This window comes from Hippocampus bargibanti, linkage group LG12, assembly GCF_051943395.1.
Source record: "Hippocampus bargibanti isolate YZ-2025 linkage group LG12, ASM5194339v1, whole genome shotgun sequence".
In the NCBI taxonomy this organism is placed as follows: Eukaryota; Metazoa; Chordata; class Actinopteri; order Syngnathiformes; family Syngnathidae; genus Hippocampus; species Hippocampus bargibanti.
In genome coordinates this window covers 877,443-892,323 of record NC_142745.1, presented here as the reverse complement: position 1 = coordinate 892,323, position 14,881 = coordinate 877,443, and the positions used below count along the sequence as shown (strand labels likewise).

The following is a 14,881-nucleotide window of genomic DNA, read 5'->3' as shown; positions in this document are numbered from 1 at the left end:
AGCCCCCCTTTGAAATGATGTCATTCCCGTCCTCTGTATAAATAACATCTCGGGTGGGGGGGCAGAAGCTTCTCTCTCAATGGCCTTCCTACTTCTACCTCACAATGTCTCTGCTGTCCAAGATTAAAATAATCTCTGTTTATCACCTTGATTCCTGCTGATTTTACTACCATCTTCTAACACCGTGAAGAGCCACGAACCAGAGAAAACGACTCATCAGCAACTATGTTGCCTTTGTTGACAATGAAGAATTTGTACACATTTATTTTATGTCATTAAAGTATCAGATATAATGTACAATTAGCAATGTAAACAAGAGTTGGTACAAATACTACCCTATATAAAATGTCATTAAAAAAAGTTAGTTCCCCCATCTTTTGTGTTGATGATAACAACTGACATTAGTGGAAAAACTACGCAAACCGAAAGGATGATAAAATAAAATGTGGAACGACAAAGTGGTGAAAATATTCTTGGGCGTTGTTCCTCTCAGCTGTTGCGTAACGTAAAGATGAACAGGTTAATAATCACTGACATGTTTTCAACAGCATTTGTTTTAACTTCCACACTTCAGGGAAACACACACACACACACACACACACACACACACACACACACACACACACGTGCACAGGCACTCACACAAAAAAAAAAAAAAACGGAACAAGGTCTACTTCTTAGAAAAACATGTTTATGGGTACATACGCTTTCTGTCTCCATCGACCCGTCACATCCAGACTGTAAAGCTGTTGATACATTTGTCTATAACTGCTATCCCATAGTTGACCAGCAGATGTCTCTGCCGTATTTTCTGGACATTTATTACTTTGGTTTGTTGTCACTTTCGGTACAGGTTTTACTCTCCGCGCTTCTTCAGTTTCATTTTACTGAGAAGACGGCAAGAATGGACATGCTTTATCGCGGTACTGTTTAGTCAAGAAAAGATAAAAAGGACGAAGATCAAACCTTCCATTTCAGAGCGGAATGCGGGCAAAGTGGTGCCACTTGTGGTGGTGTCGTTGGTGATTCATGATGCAAGTGAAATCACATGAAAGAATTAACCATCTGCACCAAGAACCGGAGTCCTCACGTTTCGAATGGAAGCACGCAGTCAACGTCATTTGGGATTTCATTCACATAACTTGTTAAAAATTGGAATGATTTGAATTGATCAATTAAAAAAAAAGAATGTGGAGGTACATGTGTGAGCGATCTCTTCGTTTTGGAATTTTGGGAGAAATTAATAGTTCCTAAATGGCACGATTCAACAAAACATTTTTTGAAGTTGGAATGGTTTCAACGAGTGGAGAAATGTGAAAGGAACAAGTAAGGCAATGCACGTGTTCATACTCAAGCCTGCCACCTGTCGCATACGAGCTGCCATGGCACTTTTACACACAGATTACAATATACATTGTATATAATAACAATAAATAATAAATAATACTAATAAATTTCATTTATAAGCGCCTTTCAAAACTCTTAAGGCCACTTTACAGTCACAGGATCAGTTTTTCTGAGGGTGAGTAGCGGCAGCCACACGGCCGGCGTTCACTCAAACCGGAAGTAACTCAAATAGATGGAAAGCTGGCTAGCTAATAGATAGCCAAATAGCTAGCTATATAGATTGCTAATAGATAGCAACCGGCATATATGTCAAGTCTCACGATTTGGTCGGGAGACTCCCGATTTTGATTACAATACTCACTTTATAAAGCAACTATTGACACAATAAACAGTTCATTTGTAAGGTGAAACAAAAGAACGTAAAAAAGCAATACGAATGTATAAACAATGAAAGCATTTCTGTGTTTTATTTACTTCTAGTTGACACTTTTGTAACGCTCACATTATTTTAACATACAACACAGTCGCGAGAACGAAAATCTCCCGATTTATGATTTCTGAAACTTTCCATGTATGATTAAATATACACCAGTAAACACAACGACGTATTATTTTAAATCATAGCATTTATTAAAAGACAAAAATTAAACTTTTAATGATTTAAAAAGATCAACAATGAAATAATAGCCTCACACGAGAGGAATACAAGGAAAACAGACATAAATAACTTCACTTTCTGGCCTCTTGATGGCAGTGTGGTGCCATGCATGTAAAGCGATTATTTGGTCAATTTAACCAAATAAAATAAATATACGTACTTTGTGTGTCTCTTTTTTCAACAAGAGTTTGAAGACAAACATTGAAGTAATACGTGTAGGCAAATTATTTTTCTAATTGTATTTAATTTAACTAAAATCAACGTAGGTTATTTATTATTATTTCCAAATATCCAAAACTAGTTTCAATCGTTGCGTGAAAAGAAAAAAAAGCACAAAAGTTGTGTACAAAAGAAATTTATTTCGAACAAATTGAAATGATTCCAACCATCAAAAGACAACAAGAAGAGTTAGGGACCGTTTTGTTTTTCTTGGCGACATCGACGCAAACGTCACACATTGAATGCGTCAACTTGGGAATGGAGCACAACAAAACAACGAGGGCTCCATTTCTTCGCCTGAAAATACTGACATTTTTCTCTGTTTAATTTTAATTACACACATCAACTCATTACATTTTGTGTCAGTTTTCAAGCTAAACACAACAAATAATCTCCCTATAAATTATTCAAATCTGTCAGACAAAAAAAAGTTATTTTATTCATCAGATAATTTTCCAATGAAGTTGTCATCTGAATTTTATTCATCTAGCATTTGAATCGTCCTAATTAAAAAAAAAAAATCTATTCAGGTCGGGTCCTTAAACAAACAAAAAAAGAGCCACACGTTTCTTCTTTGTCAAAATAAAAGAACGTTTTTTTTTTCTACAAAAAAAAAGCAGGTAACAAGAATGGATTGTGCTAGACGTCCTCATGAGCCTCATCCAAAACGTTTTCCGGAAGCTTTTATGAAACGTAGAAATTGTACGAGTTATTTGAATCCTGGACCAATTTTTGATGTTTTAACACAACACCGATTGTGTGTTTGAGAAAACATGGAAAACAGCAACTTGCAGGGAAAAGTGCTCAAAAGTTGACCTTCCACAACACATTTTATTCATAATTAACCTTCAAGTGAATTGCCAGCCGAACCTCCAATGTCAAACGCAACAATTTCAAGTTTTGAGTATTTTACATACATCTACGTACAGTCAATGAATTTAATCCAATTTAATAACATGTTATATAATTGTAGTTTAAATGCTTATTTATTTTTGTAAATGATCAACATAATAAAAATAACAACAATCATTCGGTTTATTTGATTTGTTATTTTATTGCAGTAATACGTTTATTGGATGTCATAGTTTTGGAGTGATGTGATTAAAAATGCTAAAATGAAGGGGGAGCACATGACCAATAAAGTTATTTATTTTAAAACTCAATTTATCATAGGAAGGATTGTGTTCTACCTTGGAGGTTCTTTTGAAGATCACGGTATATTTATTTATTTGGTCTTTTGATGTAGCGTTACCTAGTTTTGATCTCAAAGTGAATGTTTTCCAAATTCTCCACAGCGAGCATCACAACTTGACAAATGAATGATTATTCGTCCTTTTTTAAAAAACAAACAAATATTGGAGGCAATCTGTTGCATTAAAACATGCAGAAGAAGCAGAAAGGCACGCGTGTGTAGACGCCGTGATTAGCGCAAAGACACTTTGACAAAAGTTGAAATCTCGGGGATGATTGAACACAGGAAACAGACGGAATGACGTGGAAATGCGTGCAGAAAAATCAGCACATACTACTACAACAACTCTAAGCTAACTAGCACAAAAAAGGCAAACAGTGGATGGATTGAAACACTCACTACAAAAATCATCATCGTAGGCCAGTCATTATCCAATCAGCTTTGAGGCCATGAGAGAAGCGTGTGCCAGGATGATTGAAATAAAAATAACGAAGAAAAATAGAAGAAAATAAAGAAAAATAACAGAAAAGGGAAAGAAAAAGAAAAAAGAATAAGAGAAAAAAGAAGGAAAGAGAAGAAAAAAAGAAAAAAGATCAAAAGAATAATGAGAAAAAAGAAAAATTAAAGAAAAAAAGATAAAGAAAAAAAAGATTAATAAGAGGAATGAGAAAAAGAAAAATAATAATCATAGAAAAAGAAAAAAAATACATTTCTAAGCACCTTTCCAAACTCTCAAGGACACTTTACAGTCAGGATATTTTTTCGAACAGGCCATTCTCATCGAAAAAAGAAAAAAAACATGGTGATGGAGACTATCAGGAGCTCTGTCATTGGACGGGAAAAGTAGGAAGCGCTGGCGGGAAGTGAAGTGGTGCAAGGAAGGTGGTGCGAGGAAGAGGAGGAGGAGGAGGAGGTAAGGGCAACTTTAGAGGCCAACCAGGTGTGTGTGAATGTGTGCTGAGTTTGTTTAGTCTACTCAATGTGTTTGGTTAAGAGTCTAGACAGCAGCTGGGCTTTCCCAGGATGCACATGCGCGCACGCACACACACACACACACATTCCTGTTTCAATGGTTTTGTGAGGTCTGGATAACTCCACATAAGGAGTGAGGACCATTTGAAGACTAAATGTCAGCCCATTTCCCACTTCAACTTCTTTAAAAACAAAGAAATACAAAGTGGACTTGAAACTGAAATAACAGCTGGAGTCAGGTTTCTGAATGGGTACATTCAAAGTCCTCACCCCTGTAGTGAATTTGGTTAAAATATCGTTTGACTTTCTGTGGTATGAACTTTTTCCTCTCATCAAACGCGCACACACACAGTGAGTGAAACGTGTGTGTACCCAAGTGAAGTGAAAATATACACCGAAAAAACATTTTGGGTGAATTTGTGAGGACCTCTCTGAAACTTTAACAGATGCATATATGGACCCTCTAGAAGCCCATAGACTGAAAAACTTGCGAGGACCGGCCAAAAGGTTCTCACTTGTCAAAAATGTCCGTACTACGTTGGGTATAAAATTTTAGTGGTCCTCACAAGAGTAGTCATATACACACACAAACACAAAAGACGGGGACAATGTTCTGACTTGAAACCAGTGGTACCACAATTTGACAAAAACAAGTACGTGTGTGCGGACGTATGTATATATATATATATATATATATATATATATATATATATATATATATATATATATATATATATATACATATATATACCCAAGATAAGACTAACACACACACGCGCAGACGGCCCTTCAATCTAATTGCAGTCTGTCCAAAATTGACATTGCTGCCACCTGTTTGAGCCTTTCGAAGAGCCCCGCCCCTTCCACCTCCTCCACCAATCAGTATTCAGCTAAAAATGACATAGGCACCGAAGAATCCCTGATCAGAACCCGTCCGGTCTTGTCTTACCCGCCGCGACTCTCCCAAACGGGACCGCCGCACCACAACCAAGCTAACTTTAGCGACCATGCTAACATTAGGGCATGCGGTGCGTCCGTTTAACTGCGGAGTGCGCTGTTGCATAAAGACCGGAGCTGAGCGGGGTCTGGATTTGTTGGGTCGGCAGTGCCTTTCTTGCAACGCTTTTGTTGACAGGTCGCCACTGACACTCGTGTCATTTGTTAACACTTCCATGTGTCTGCAGCGTGGCGACCAGTCGCACGCCGAAGCATCACAAAAGAAGATGGAGGATTGGCTGTTCATTGTTGTCTGATTGGATGGCAAAGCTGGCTGATTTGGATTGCTTGGGATCTTTTTCTTTTGTCCTACGCAGTAAAGTGCTCACATCAAAACACACGCACACACCCGCCAATGCTTCTGTATCCCCACAACACCATAGAAACAAGAATGTGTGTTTGGGGCAAATGTGTTTTCCCACGTCTGTTGTCCCTCTAGGTGGAAAAGACAAGAAGAAGTGTACGAACTGAAGACGAACAGTTCCAAACGGAAAGGATAAATTGTGCTTTGGGGAGGGACAATCTTTTGCCAAAGACAGGGGAGGTATCACGATGCGTTTATTTACTCTTTGTTTTGAGAATTGAGTCTTTCAAAGTCAACTTCAAAGAAAAAGTAGTAGTCCAATGAACAGAGCTCCTTTTCCAAAAAAAGTCTATTACACAACAAAATAGTGCAATTATTTTCATATCAATAAAATCAACAAAATTCCCGCTTGGTAACAAGTAGGCAGAAGACAGGATGTCAACAGTCTTTTTTTTCTCCCTTAAAATAAAACAAATGACTTTTACTGATTAGAAATGATGTTGCTCATCACAAATATTTTGGAGCTGATTTTTTTGTGTGTGCAAAGCTTTTGTTGAAATTGTCTTTCAAGAATCTCACCAGCTAATCGATTAGCTTTGTCGCTTCCATCCAGTGGAGAACATTTAAGGCAGAGCTCTTAGCACACATGCTAAGTGGGAAAAAGATCAAATGATTACGTGTGCTAGTATGGTACGTCTCAGTGCTACTATGGACCCAACAATCCTATGGCCCAATACAAGTACAGTATTTCCCAGTGCTAGCATAGTTCGCGGACCGCGATCCAATGAAATTAAATGACATCAATTTGAGGACTATGAAAATGTGGTTTTGTCTGTAAGCCTCCTCTGAAAGGAATGTCCTCACATGGCTTTGGAATGTCCTCAGCCGTTTAAGAATCAAAGTGGACATTTTGAAATAGTGCCCCGGACGCAAGGATCTACTCAGTAACCCAAAAATTCACCTCCGATCCTTTGTATGTACCTTATTTGAGTCACTTATTGAAATATGACACAGCCAGACGAACACCATTCAAGTGAACAAAACAAACAGAAGAAGAAGAAGCTTGAAGAAGACGAACAAACAAGTAAATATGTAACAATCCTTCGACGGGAAGGACAATGTTGTGCAACGAGAAATGAGATCTCTGGCGGTGAGGCGCAAACTACCTCTTATTCACAACCAATCAGAGCGCAGGTTGGTCGTCACAGGTTACCGACCAGTCGGAGCTAGGTCGCTAGCTAGCGTGGAGTCACTCTTATTGAAGGTCTGAAGATTTCCCTTTTTTTGCTCCTAGCGTTCCGGCTATCCAGTTCCGGCAGCGGGTGGTAGAGATGTCCTGCCACATTGCTATAGGAAGGGGGAGCTCCTTTCTGTTTGTGCTGCCGGGTTACTTGGAAGCTGTTGGGGAAAAAAAAACACCTGTTAGTAGAGCATAAGTGAGTGACAATCAAGAATCCGCCACTTTGGATCCCAAAAAAAAGTCCACATGAAACTCAAACTATAATCCTACACCTAAATGTTAATCTTGAAGCGCCATCGGACCGTATCGACCATCCATTCTCCTTCCCGTAACCATCAGGAAACGGATCCATTAACCTTAACATTGCTCCAACACTAATGACCTAACCACAAGCCTTCATCTTAACGGTAGCCCTAAAGCAAGTCTGTCTTCACCTTAAAACCAAACAGTACATGAAAACCTGGAACCTAACTCCCCAAAACAAAGTGAAAGGGAAAGAATGTTGAAGAGAAGGAATTTGTCCCAAAGCCGATTGCAGGCCGAATTAAAAGGTTCGAAACCAAACACAAAAACTCGTTCTGAGAAGAGGTCCTATTCCCAACAAAAGGACACTTGAGCCCAAGTTCTGGACTGAAGTGAAGATTCTGATCTCAAATGATGGTTACAAAGAGAAAGATCCAGTTCCAAGAGAGAACTTTAATCCCGCGAGAAGGATCTCATCTCAAAGGGTCTAGCCCGGAGTCAAGGTTGAAGTCTTGGTGGACAATTCGACTCGCAAAGGAAAGGTACTACTCCAAAGTAAAAGCACCGAAAGCGAAAGATGAGCCCTAAACCTCGTCAAACCTTCTTCTTCTAAGTGAGATTTTGCGAGGACGGCAGTTACGGATTACCTGGCGCGCACACAGGACGTGGGCGGGTCCAGTGGGTGCGAGTCAAAAACAGTGCGGTTCGGCGGCGGTCGCACCGACTCCCGGTTCAGCTCCATTTGCTGCTCGGGGTCCCGCAGCTGCAGGGTGCACGGACCCTGGTATGGAGGCGGTTCCTCGCCGTCTGACAGCGAGATGGTGGGCGGCAGATCCGTGATCGGGTCGTGGCGCAGGAACGGAAACGTCGGCTGGAAGCGGGCGGCGACGGGAGCAGGACAACCCGGCGGGAAACGCCGCGGGAGGTAAGGCGCCCCTCGCTCTGAACCGAATCCCGGCTGCCAAAAGCCAAAGGCAGAAGGTCATGCAACTGTGAGGTCATAGCCGAAAGAAGGAAGCAGGAAGTCGCCGTTACCTCATTCCTGATGCCACTAGGACACTCTGAGCTCCACAGACCTGCCGCCTGATGGCCACAAACATCGACAATAACCATAATAAGTTGTCATCTTTCTAATGAATACATTTCATTTATTTCGCCATATTAAACATTGCGCAAGATCAAAAGTTTAATCAGTCGAAATATTGCTTTGTTTGTAAAAGACAGATAAGAGAACAAAGTGGTGGTGTGCAGTTGGAGACATAATGTTTCAGGTGCCAGGAGATCCAAGGGGAGCCGGCTGGCAGATACAAAGGACAACATGGCCAAAGGATGGACAACGCAGACCAAAGGAAGTGACCAAACACTGACTCGGCAGGACGCAACTTTTGATCGACTTTCCACCCCGCCTGGAGGTCGCTCGGGGAAATACCTGGGGAACAGAGACTTGAACCAGATCCCAGGAAGGACCAAATGGGGGGCTTGATTGGGTGGGCCAAATTTGATCAGCAGATGCATGTGGTACACCTTTAAATCTGGGCGTCTCACTGTCAGTCTTAGTCTTTCGTCTCTCTTACTGATTTGGAGGCACACAAATATTTTCTGTGTCTGTGAGCTGAGACCCACCAGAATTCTGTCTTAGATCAAATTGTTAGGTCTAAATTATCCGTGAGTAACTTGCCGGCTTTTTGGTCATCCCTCTCACAACAAACGCGATAACTGTTAGGTTAAAACTGCGCAATAAGGTCAATATTTAATTCCGTTCAAAATTGTTAAAAGATTAAATGTAACTGTTTACGCTCATATTAGCTTGTAATATTCTAACCTAGCAATAGCCATAATCTCATTCGAGTAATTTACCAATGTGGACACATTCAAATTAGGGGATCCGTCATAGGAGGCCGACTCACCGTGGAGAGGTTTTGCGATGGCCCCGCCCCCGGGTGAGAAGGTCGTCTGCAGAGCAGAGATCGCGCTGACAGTCTGTAGTGGTTGAGGACGCACGTGACCACCACCACCATCACCATCATCACCACCACGATCACCACCATTTGTACCAACTCCAGCTGGGCTACACACACACACACACACACACACACACACACACACACACACACACACACACACACACACACACACACACACACACACACACACACACACACACACACACACACACACACACACACACACACACACACACACACACACTGTAAAACATTGGACAATGAAAACAGTTCTGTATATTTGCTTTCACTTCTAAACACTTTCATGTTTTGAAACGCAAAATGAAAGATGAAAAAATCTTAAAGGGCAAGCGTCACCATTTTTTTTTGTTTCCTAACTGACATGAGAAAAACCTTTTATAGCATCAAAATAGCCAAAACACAAAGGCTGATATTTTTAGTCAAATGCAAAATAACGTCATAAAATGTCATAAAAATGACTTCAAGAGTCCCAAAACTGCCACAAAATGAGCTTGAAAATGGGGGATTTTCAGAAAGTCCCGCCCCCTTGTTCATGACATCACGTTAGGATACTCCTTCACAAACTGCCTTGCTCCAAAATCAAAACAATGGCTTCAGAGAGTTCAGATTGAGAAAAAGATGCTTTCTTGTTACTCATCCAGTTATGAATGATTCAAATAGTTCTGAAGAGGAAAGCATAAATGTTTGCAATCGATGAAAGAAGTCCTTCCGTATCCATTCGAGCCCTCTGGACTTCAATGTAGCGCCCAGAAAATGCACAAGATGGCGCCCAAGCTCCGTTAGAAATGGGCTGATTTGTCTGCATTGTGTGTCACTTTCTCGATCGGGGGCGTTCCTTCAGTGACGTAGGGCGAGGACTCATCACCAACTCAAAAACAAAACTTCCTGAATATTCAGCGCGAGTCTTAAAAGGTCAAATCTAGCTGTATGGAAGTCATTTGAAGTGATTTTTACAAATTATGGACACAACTTGTCCGGAAGCGTCGGTTGTCATTTCAGCTCCATTTTGTGGTACTTTTCCACCTCTGCAAATGATTTGCTCTGTCATGATGAGATGCAGCAGGTTTAGTGAGTCAGACACCCAGACACACACATGCATGCATGCGCACACACGTAGACACACACGTAGACACACACACACACACTCCAGACCAGACAGACAGGGTGGGCTTTGTTTAGCAGCAGTCTGCTCGAAATGCTCCACCGCCTCCCAGCACACCCGCACACACAGGGCTGTTCTCACACTTTTTTTTTTAACAGGGTGCACTAAGAGGTCACACACACACACAAAATGTCTAGACAGTACACACAGTGCTGTAAATGTCCTGTGACCACACAAACACACACAAATGTCTAGACAGTAAACACAGTGCTATAAATGTCTTCTGACTACACACACACACACATTTACACAGTATTGTGATTTCAGCACCAATAAAATCTTTCGGGAATCTATTATGCCCTTTTCGCATTGTGAAATCATTTATTTTGTCAAGTTTAATTGGTTTTCCGCATGCCAAAAATATCAATTTATCACATTATCAGTATGTTGTGATGCAGTTGATAGCAACATATGGCAATTGGTTACATATGATTTCTAGTTTGACAGTTTAGGAAATTCACGAATTTTCTTCATTGTTTTCTTAATTGAATGTGTGAATCATATTGTTTTATCACAAAGTAATTTTGCCATAAAAAAATTAAGAAAATGTAATTATTTGATGTCTATATTGAAGCTGTTATTGCTGTGTTGTGAGATCATGATGAAAATGACAAAATAATATTGCACAAACGGCACATTTTCATAAATATTATTAATAGTAAATATTTTACTTGTTGATCCTTTCATTCAATATATCGCTGACCACAAATGCAGTGCGGGAATAAAAAATAAAAATCATAAGAGCACACTTAGGTCCTGTCATCGTCTCTATTCAATTATTTGATTTGTTTGACAATTTGCTCAGCACCTCATTGATGTCATTGAGAGACTAGTAGAATTGTTAAAATGTTTTTTTTGGTCATACATCTTATATTTACTTTGGAATATTTTTGTCTCCACATTTCTTCCCGAAAAAGCTCATTTTTGCCCCCATTAATTGATCCTATGGTGATATCCATCAGATGACTCACCACACAGCTGTGTCGGCACACACTTGTCATGGCTCTGCACCGCCGCTGAAGGATGCATAGTTTGAAACCCGTCCGTCGGGATGTTGATATTCCCGCACTCAAAATTGAGACCAAAAAATGAAAAATATGAACAAACAAACAAACATGAATGAAAGAGTGTGCGTCGTCCCCGGCCGTCCGAAATGCAGTCGCTGCGATTGCCAATCCACTTTGGCCTCTTTTCTTTCCCCCTCGCATACCCACACAAAACTCAAACAGCTGACCGTGACGCCCACTTTGCCCCCGCCATCGTGCTTTCTTTCTGCAAAAGGCCACGAACAAAAGGGCGGCACTGTTGATGGGGGTGGGGGGGCTGTCTGGCTCAGACAGATGGGTAGTGGGGGGGTCGTATAATGTTCACTCAAACTTCAACGTGGGAAAAGGATATCCTGCATTGGCTTAAAGGACAACCGACACCTCCGGACAAGTTGCGTCCATAATTTGGAACGCCTCTGACCGAGAAAGCGACACAATGCATTTTGGGTACTTTTTTCATCTGAAAACAGTGTTGATGGCAAAATTAGAAGGAAAAATACTTAAATAATGCCATGGTGAATCGTTGTGTGTCACTGCCAATTGCGGTCACGCGCATAAAGAAGGTGTAAGTTGACACAAATTCCCAGCGGACAAATCAGCCCATTTCCAATGGAGCTTGGGCGCCATCCTGTGCATTTTCTGGGCACTACATTGGAGTCTAGATAGCTCAAATTGATACAGAAGGACTTCTTTAATCAATTGCAAACATTTATGCTTTCCTCTTCAGAACTATTTGAATCCTATTCATAACTGGATTAGAAGACAAGAAGGCATCTTCTCCCAATCTGAACTCTGTGAAGCCATTGTTTTGATTCTGGAGCGAGGCAGTTTGTGACCTAAAATGACATGAACAAGGGGGTGGGACTTTGTGAATCTGCTAAGCTCATTTTGTGGCAGTTTTGGGACACTTGAAGACATTTTTTTACTGGTGTTTTGCATTTGACTAAAAATATCAGCATTGGGTATTTTAGATGCTATAAAACGTTTTTCTTATGTCAGGAAACAAAAAAATGTCGGTTGTCCTTTAAAACACACATGAAACAGCAACGCATGGGAACAAAGCATCCATTTGCATGTGCACAAAGTGGGATTGCATTTAAGTCTCACAATTCTTAAGGTTAAAAAAAGACAGAAAGTGAAAAAAAGTGAGTGAAGAAAAGAGTAGTAGACACCCCGCCCCCTCCCTCTACCGTCAACCAGTCCCACCCGTGACTCTGCAGTCTGGACGCTCACAAATAGCAAAGACAGCTGAGTGTGTGTGTGTGTGTGTGTGTGTGTTATATAGTCCGATTGTTGACCCTTGGGAGGAGGCGTGAAGCACTGCGGTATCAATTGCAGAGGGTTTCAGGCTTTGTACTGGCTATCCAAATGCTTGTGGAAAGCTTCACCGGAGTCATTTCTAAACACTTTGCAATGTCACTCACATTTTTATTTCGTATCACAAAGTGGGACACTGACTGCGAAATCACATCACCAAACTCAGAAGAATTCACATGACACATTTTTGCAAGTCTGGCAGTGAATGAGTTTATGTCTCGCTGTGTGTTGAAAACTGCAGTAAAATATATCTTTCTTGCACAGAATGCATTTATGTGAAGTGATTATGAGATAGGCGTGTGCATCCAGGAAGTGGACAATGCAAATGTGCCATTTTGGCCTGTTACTAAATGGCTTTAGTGCCACCATGTGTTTGAACGTTGAAGCTACAATGAGGCAGTCAGACAGACCCGTTCTTCCTTAATTTTTTTTTTTTTTTTTTTTTTTGCAGCAAAGGAGAAAGAGAAGAAAGAAAGAGAAAACAAAAAGAAAAGGAGGAGGAACGAAAAAAGAAGAAAAAAGACAAATATAGAAAGTTATAAAGGAAAGAGAAAAAGAAAAAAGAAAAGAGAAAAAAGTAGAAAGGAGACAAAAAGAGAAAAAAAGATAGAAAAGGGTAGAAAAGATAAAATCAAAAAAAGAGAAGAGAAAGATTGTAATGAGAACAGTAATGAGAAAAATAAAATAGAGGAAAAAGAGGAGAGAAAAAAGAGAAAAAGAAATAAAGGTAAAAAAGGATACTCCACCATTGATCTGATCCAGCATGGAAAGTCTGTTGAGCCGTTCTTAGTCTGGCCCCTCACCCAGAACCCGGTTGCCAGGTGGGGCAGAAAGCCCCCCCCTGACAACTTAAGGTCCCGGGATCACCGAGGCACGCAAACCCCTCCACCACGATAAGGTGACGGCTCACGGAGGGGAAAAAAGTGGCCATCCAGCTGGCAAGACCTTCATTCCGAACGAGTCCAGAATGAAGGCAAGAGGTTTCCACGTTTGTGGTCAAGAAACGGGCCATAGAGATGGCTTGTCGCCTCCATTCCGGAACAAGGGAGTCCAGAATGATGCAAGACTTTCCACACATATGTATGTGGTCAAGAGAGCTTTACAGTCAATGACAGACATTGTCACGCGTATAATAGCTTGGTCAAAAACACATCGCGGTTGTTAGCTTGGCATTGTTCAAGTCCATCAACAAACGGTTTTAGCTGGCATTTGTTCAAAGACACATCGCATTTGTTAGCTTGGCATTGTTCAAGATGGTCATTGATGGCTTGATGGAATGGCGTTGGAGGTCGAAGGTCAAAGGGAATTGCTGTTTGGAAAGAAAGGCGCGTTACATGAGGACTGTAATTAAAGAAACAAACTGTGCTGTAAAATAGTTGTATTTACCTTTTTGAGGGTCGTTGATGGAAGGAGAGTCACCTTCCATGAGGACTGTTGGTGCTGTTCGGTCGTGTGCTTCCGCCGAAGAGCACTCCGCCAGCCGTGGTTGGTGTGTATTATGAAAATAGTGCTTATAAGGTTTAATTTTCATAAATTTGATGTTTGTAAGACGAAAAGTTTGTAAAATAAGGAGTTTGTAAGTTGAGGTCTCACTGTACTACATTTCATTTTAAGCGCCTTTCAAAGCGCTCAAGGACACTTTACAGTCACAGACAAGCATAGGTATTATAATTAATAAAATACAATCACAAATAGAATACAGTTATAAATAGAAACGAGAGAAAGAGCTGCGCAGAAAATGCAGTCAAAAAGAACAAATGCGTTGGGATTACAAACAACGCTTGAAAGTGCACCAACAAATTGCTAAAAGCGCATGCGCACAAGAACAACGCAATGCGTTCTACTACTCAATGAAAATCTCTGTAGGGGCAGAACAAATCGGTTAGCGTTCGATGTAGGACATTTCAAACACAAAATGACAAAATGTTTGTAAGACGAAAAGTTTGTAAAATGAGGTCTCACTGTACTAGATTTCATTTGAAGCGCCTTTCAAAGCGCTCAAGGACACTTTACAGTCACAGACAAGCATAGGTACTACAATTATTCAAATACAATCACAAATAGAATACAGTTATAAATAGAAACGAGAAAGAGCTGCACAGAAAATGCAGTCAAAAAGAACAAATGCGTTGGGATTACAAACAACGCTTGAAAGTGCACCGGCAAATTGGTAAAAGCGCATGCGCACAAGAACAACGCA

At 40.7% G+C, this 14,881-nt stretch overlaps 1 protein-coding gene across 1 annotated transcript; it reads right to left on the bottom strand.

The window, feature by feature from the left end:
• Nucleotides 1-2,742: 2,742 nt before the first annotated feature.
• On the bottom strand, nt 2,743-13,579 carry LOC148889846 (protein TMEPAI-like). Its single transcript, XM_089010819.1, has 6 exons — nt 13,428-13,579; nt 11,290-11,386; nt 9,079-9,239; nt 8,207-8,254; nt 7,819-8,129; nt 2,743-7,086 (listed from the first exon to the last, which is right to left on the bottom strand). Exons 1-6 carry the CDS (start codon nt 13,428-13,430, stop codon nt 6,927-6,929), a joined length of 780 nt encoding a protein of 259 aa, XP_088866945.1. The 5' UTR covers nt 13,431-13,579; the 3' UTR covers nt 2,743-6,926.
• Between the last annotated feature and the right edge of the window lie 1,302 nt (nt 13,580-14,881).

Coding starts and splice junctions, on each gene's coding strand:
- LOC148889846 (XM_089010819.1), bottom strand. Junction 8,255..9,078: donor CATCGCAAAACCTCTCCACG/GTGAGTCGGCCT, acceptor TGTGGCCATCAG/GCGGCAGGTCTGTGGAGCTC. Junction 8,130..8,206: donor CTAGTGGCATCAGGAATGAG/GTAACGGCGACT, acceptor GGCTTTTGGCAG/CCGGGATTCGGTTCAGAGCG.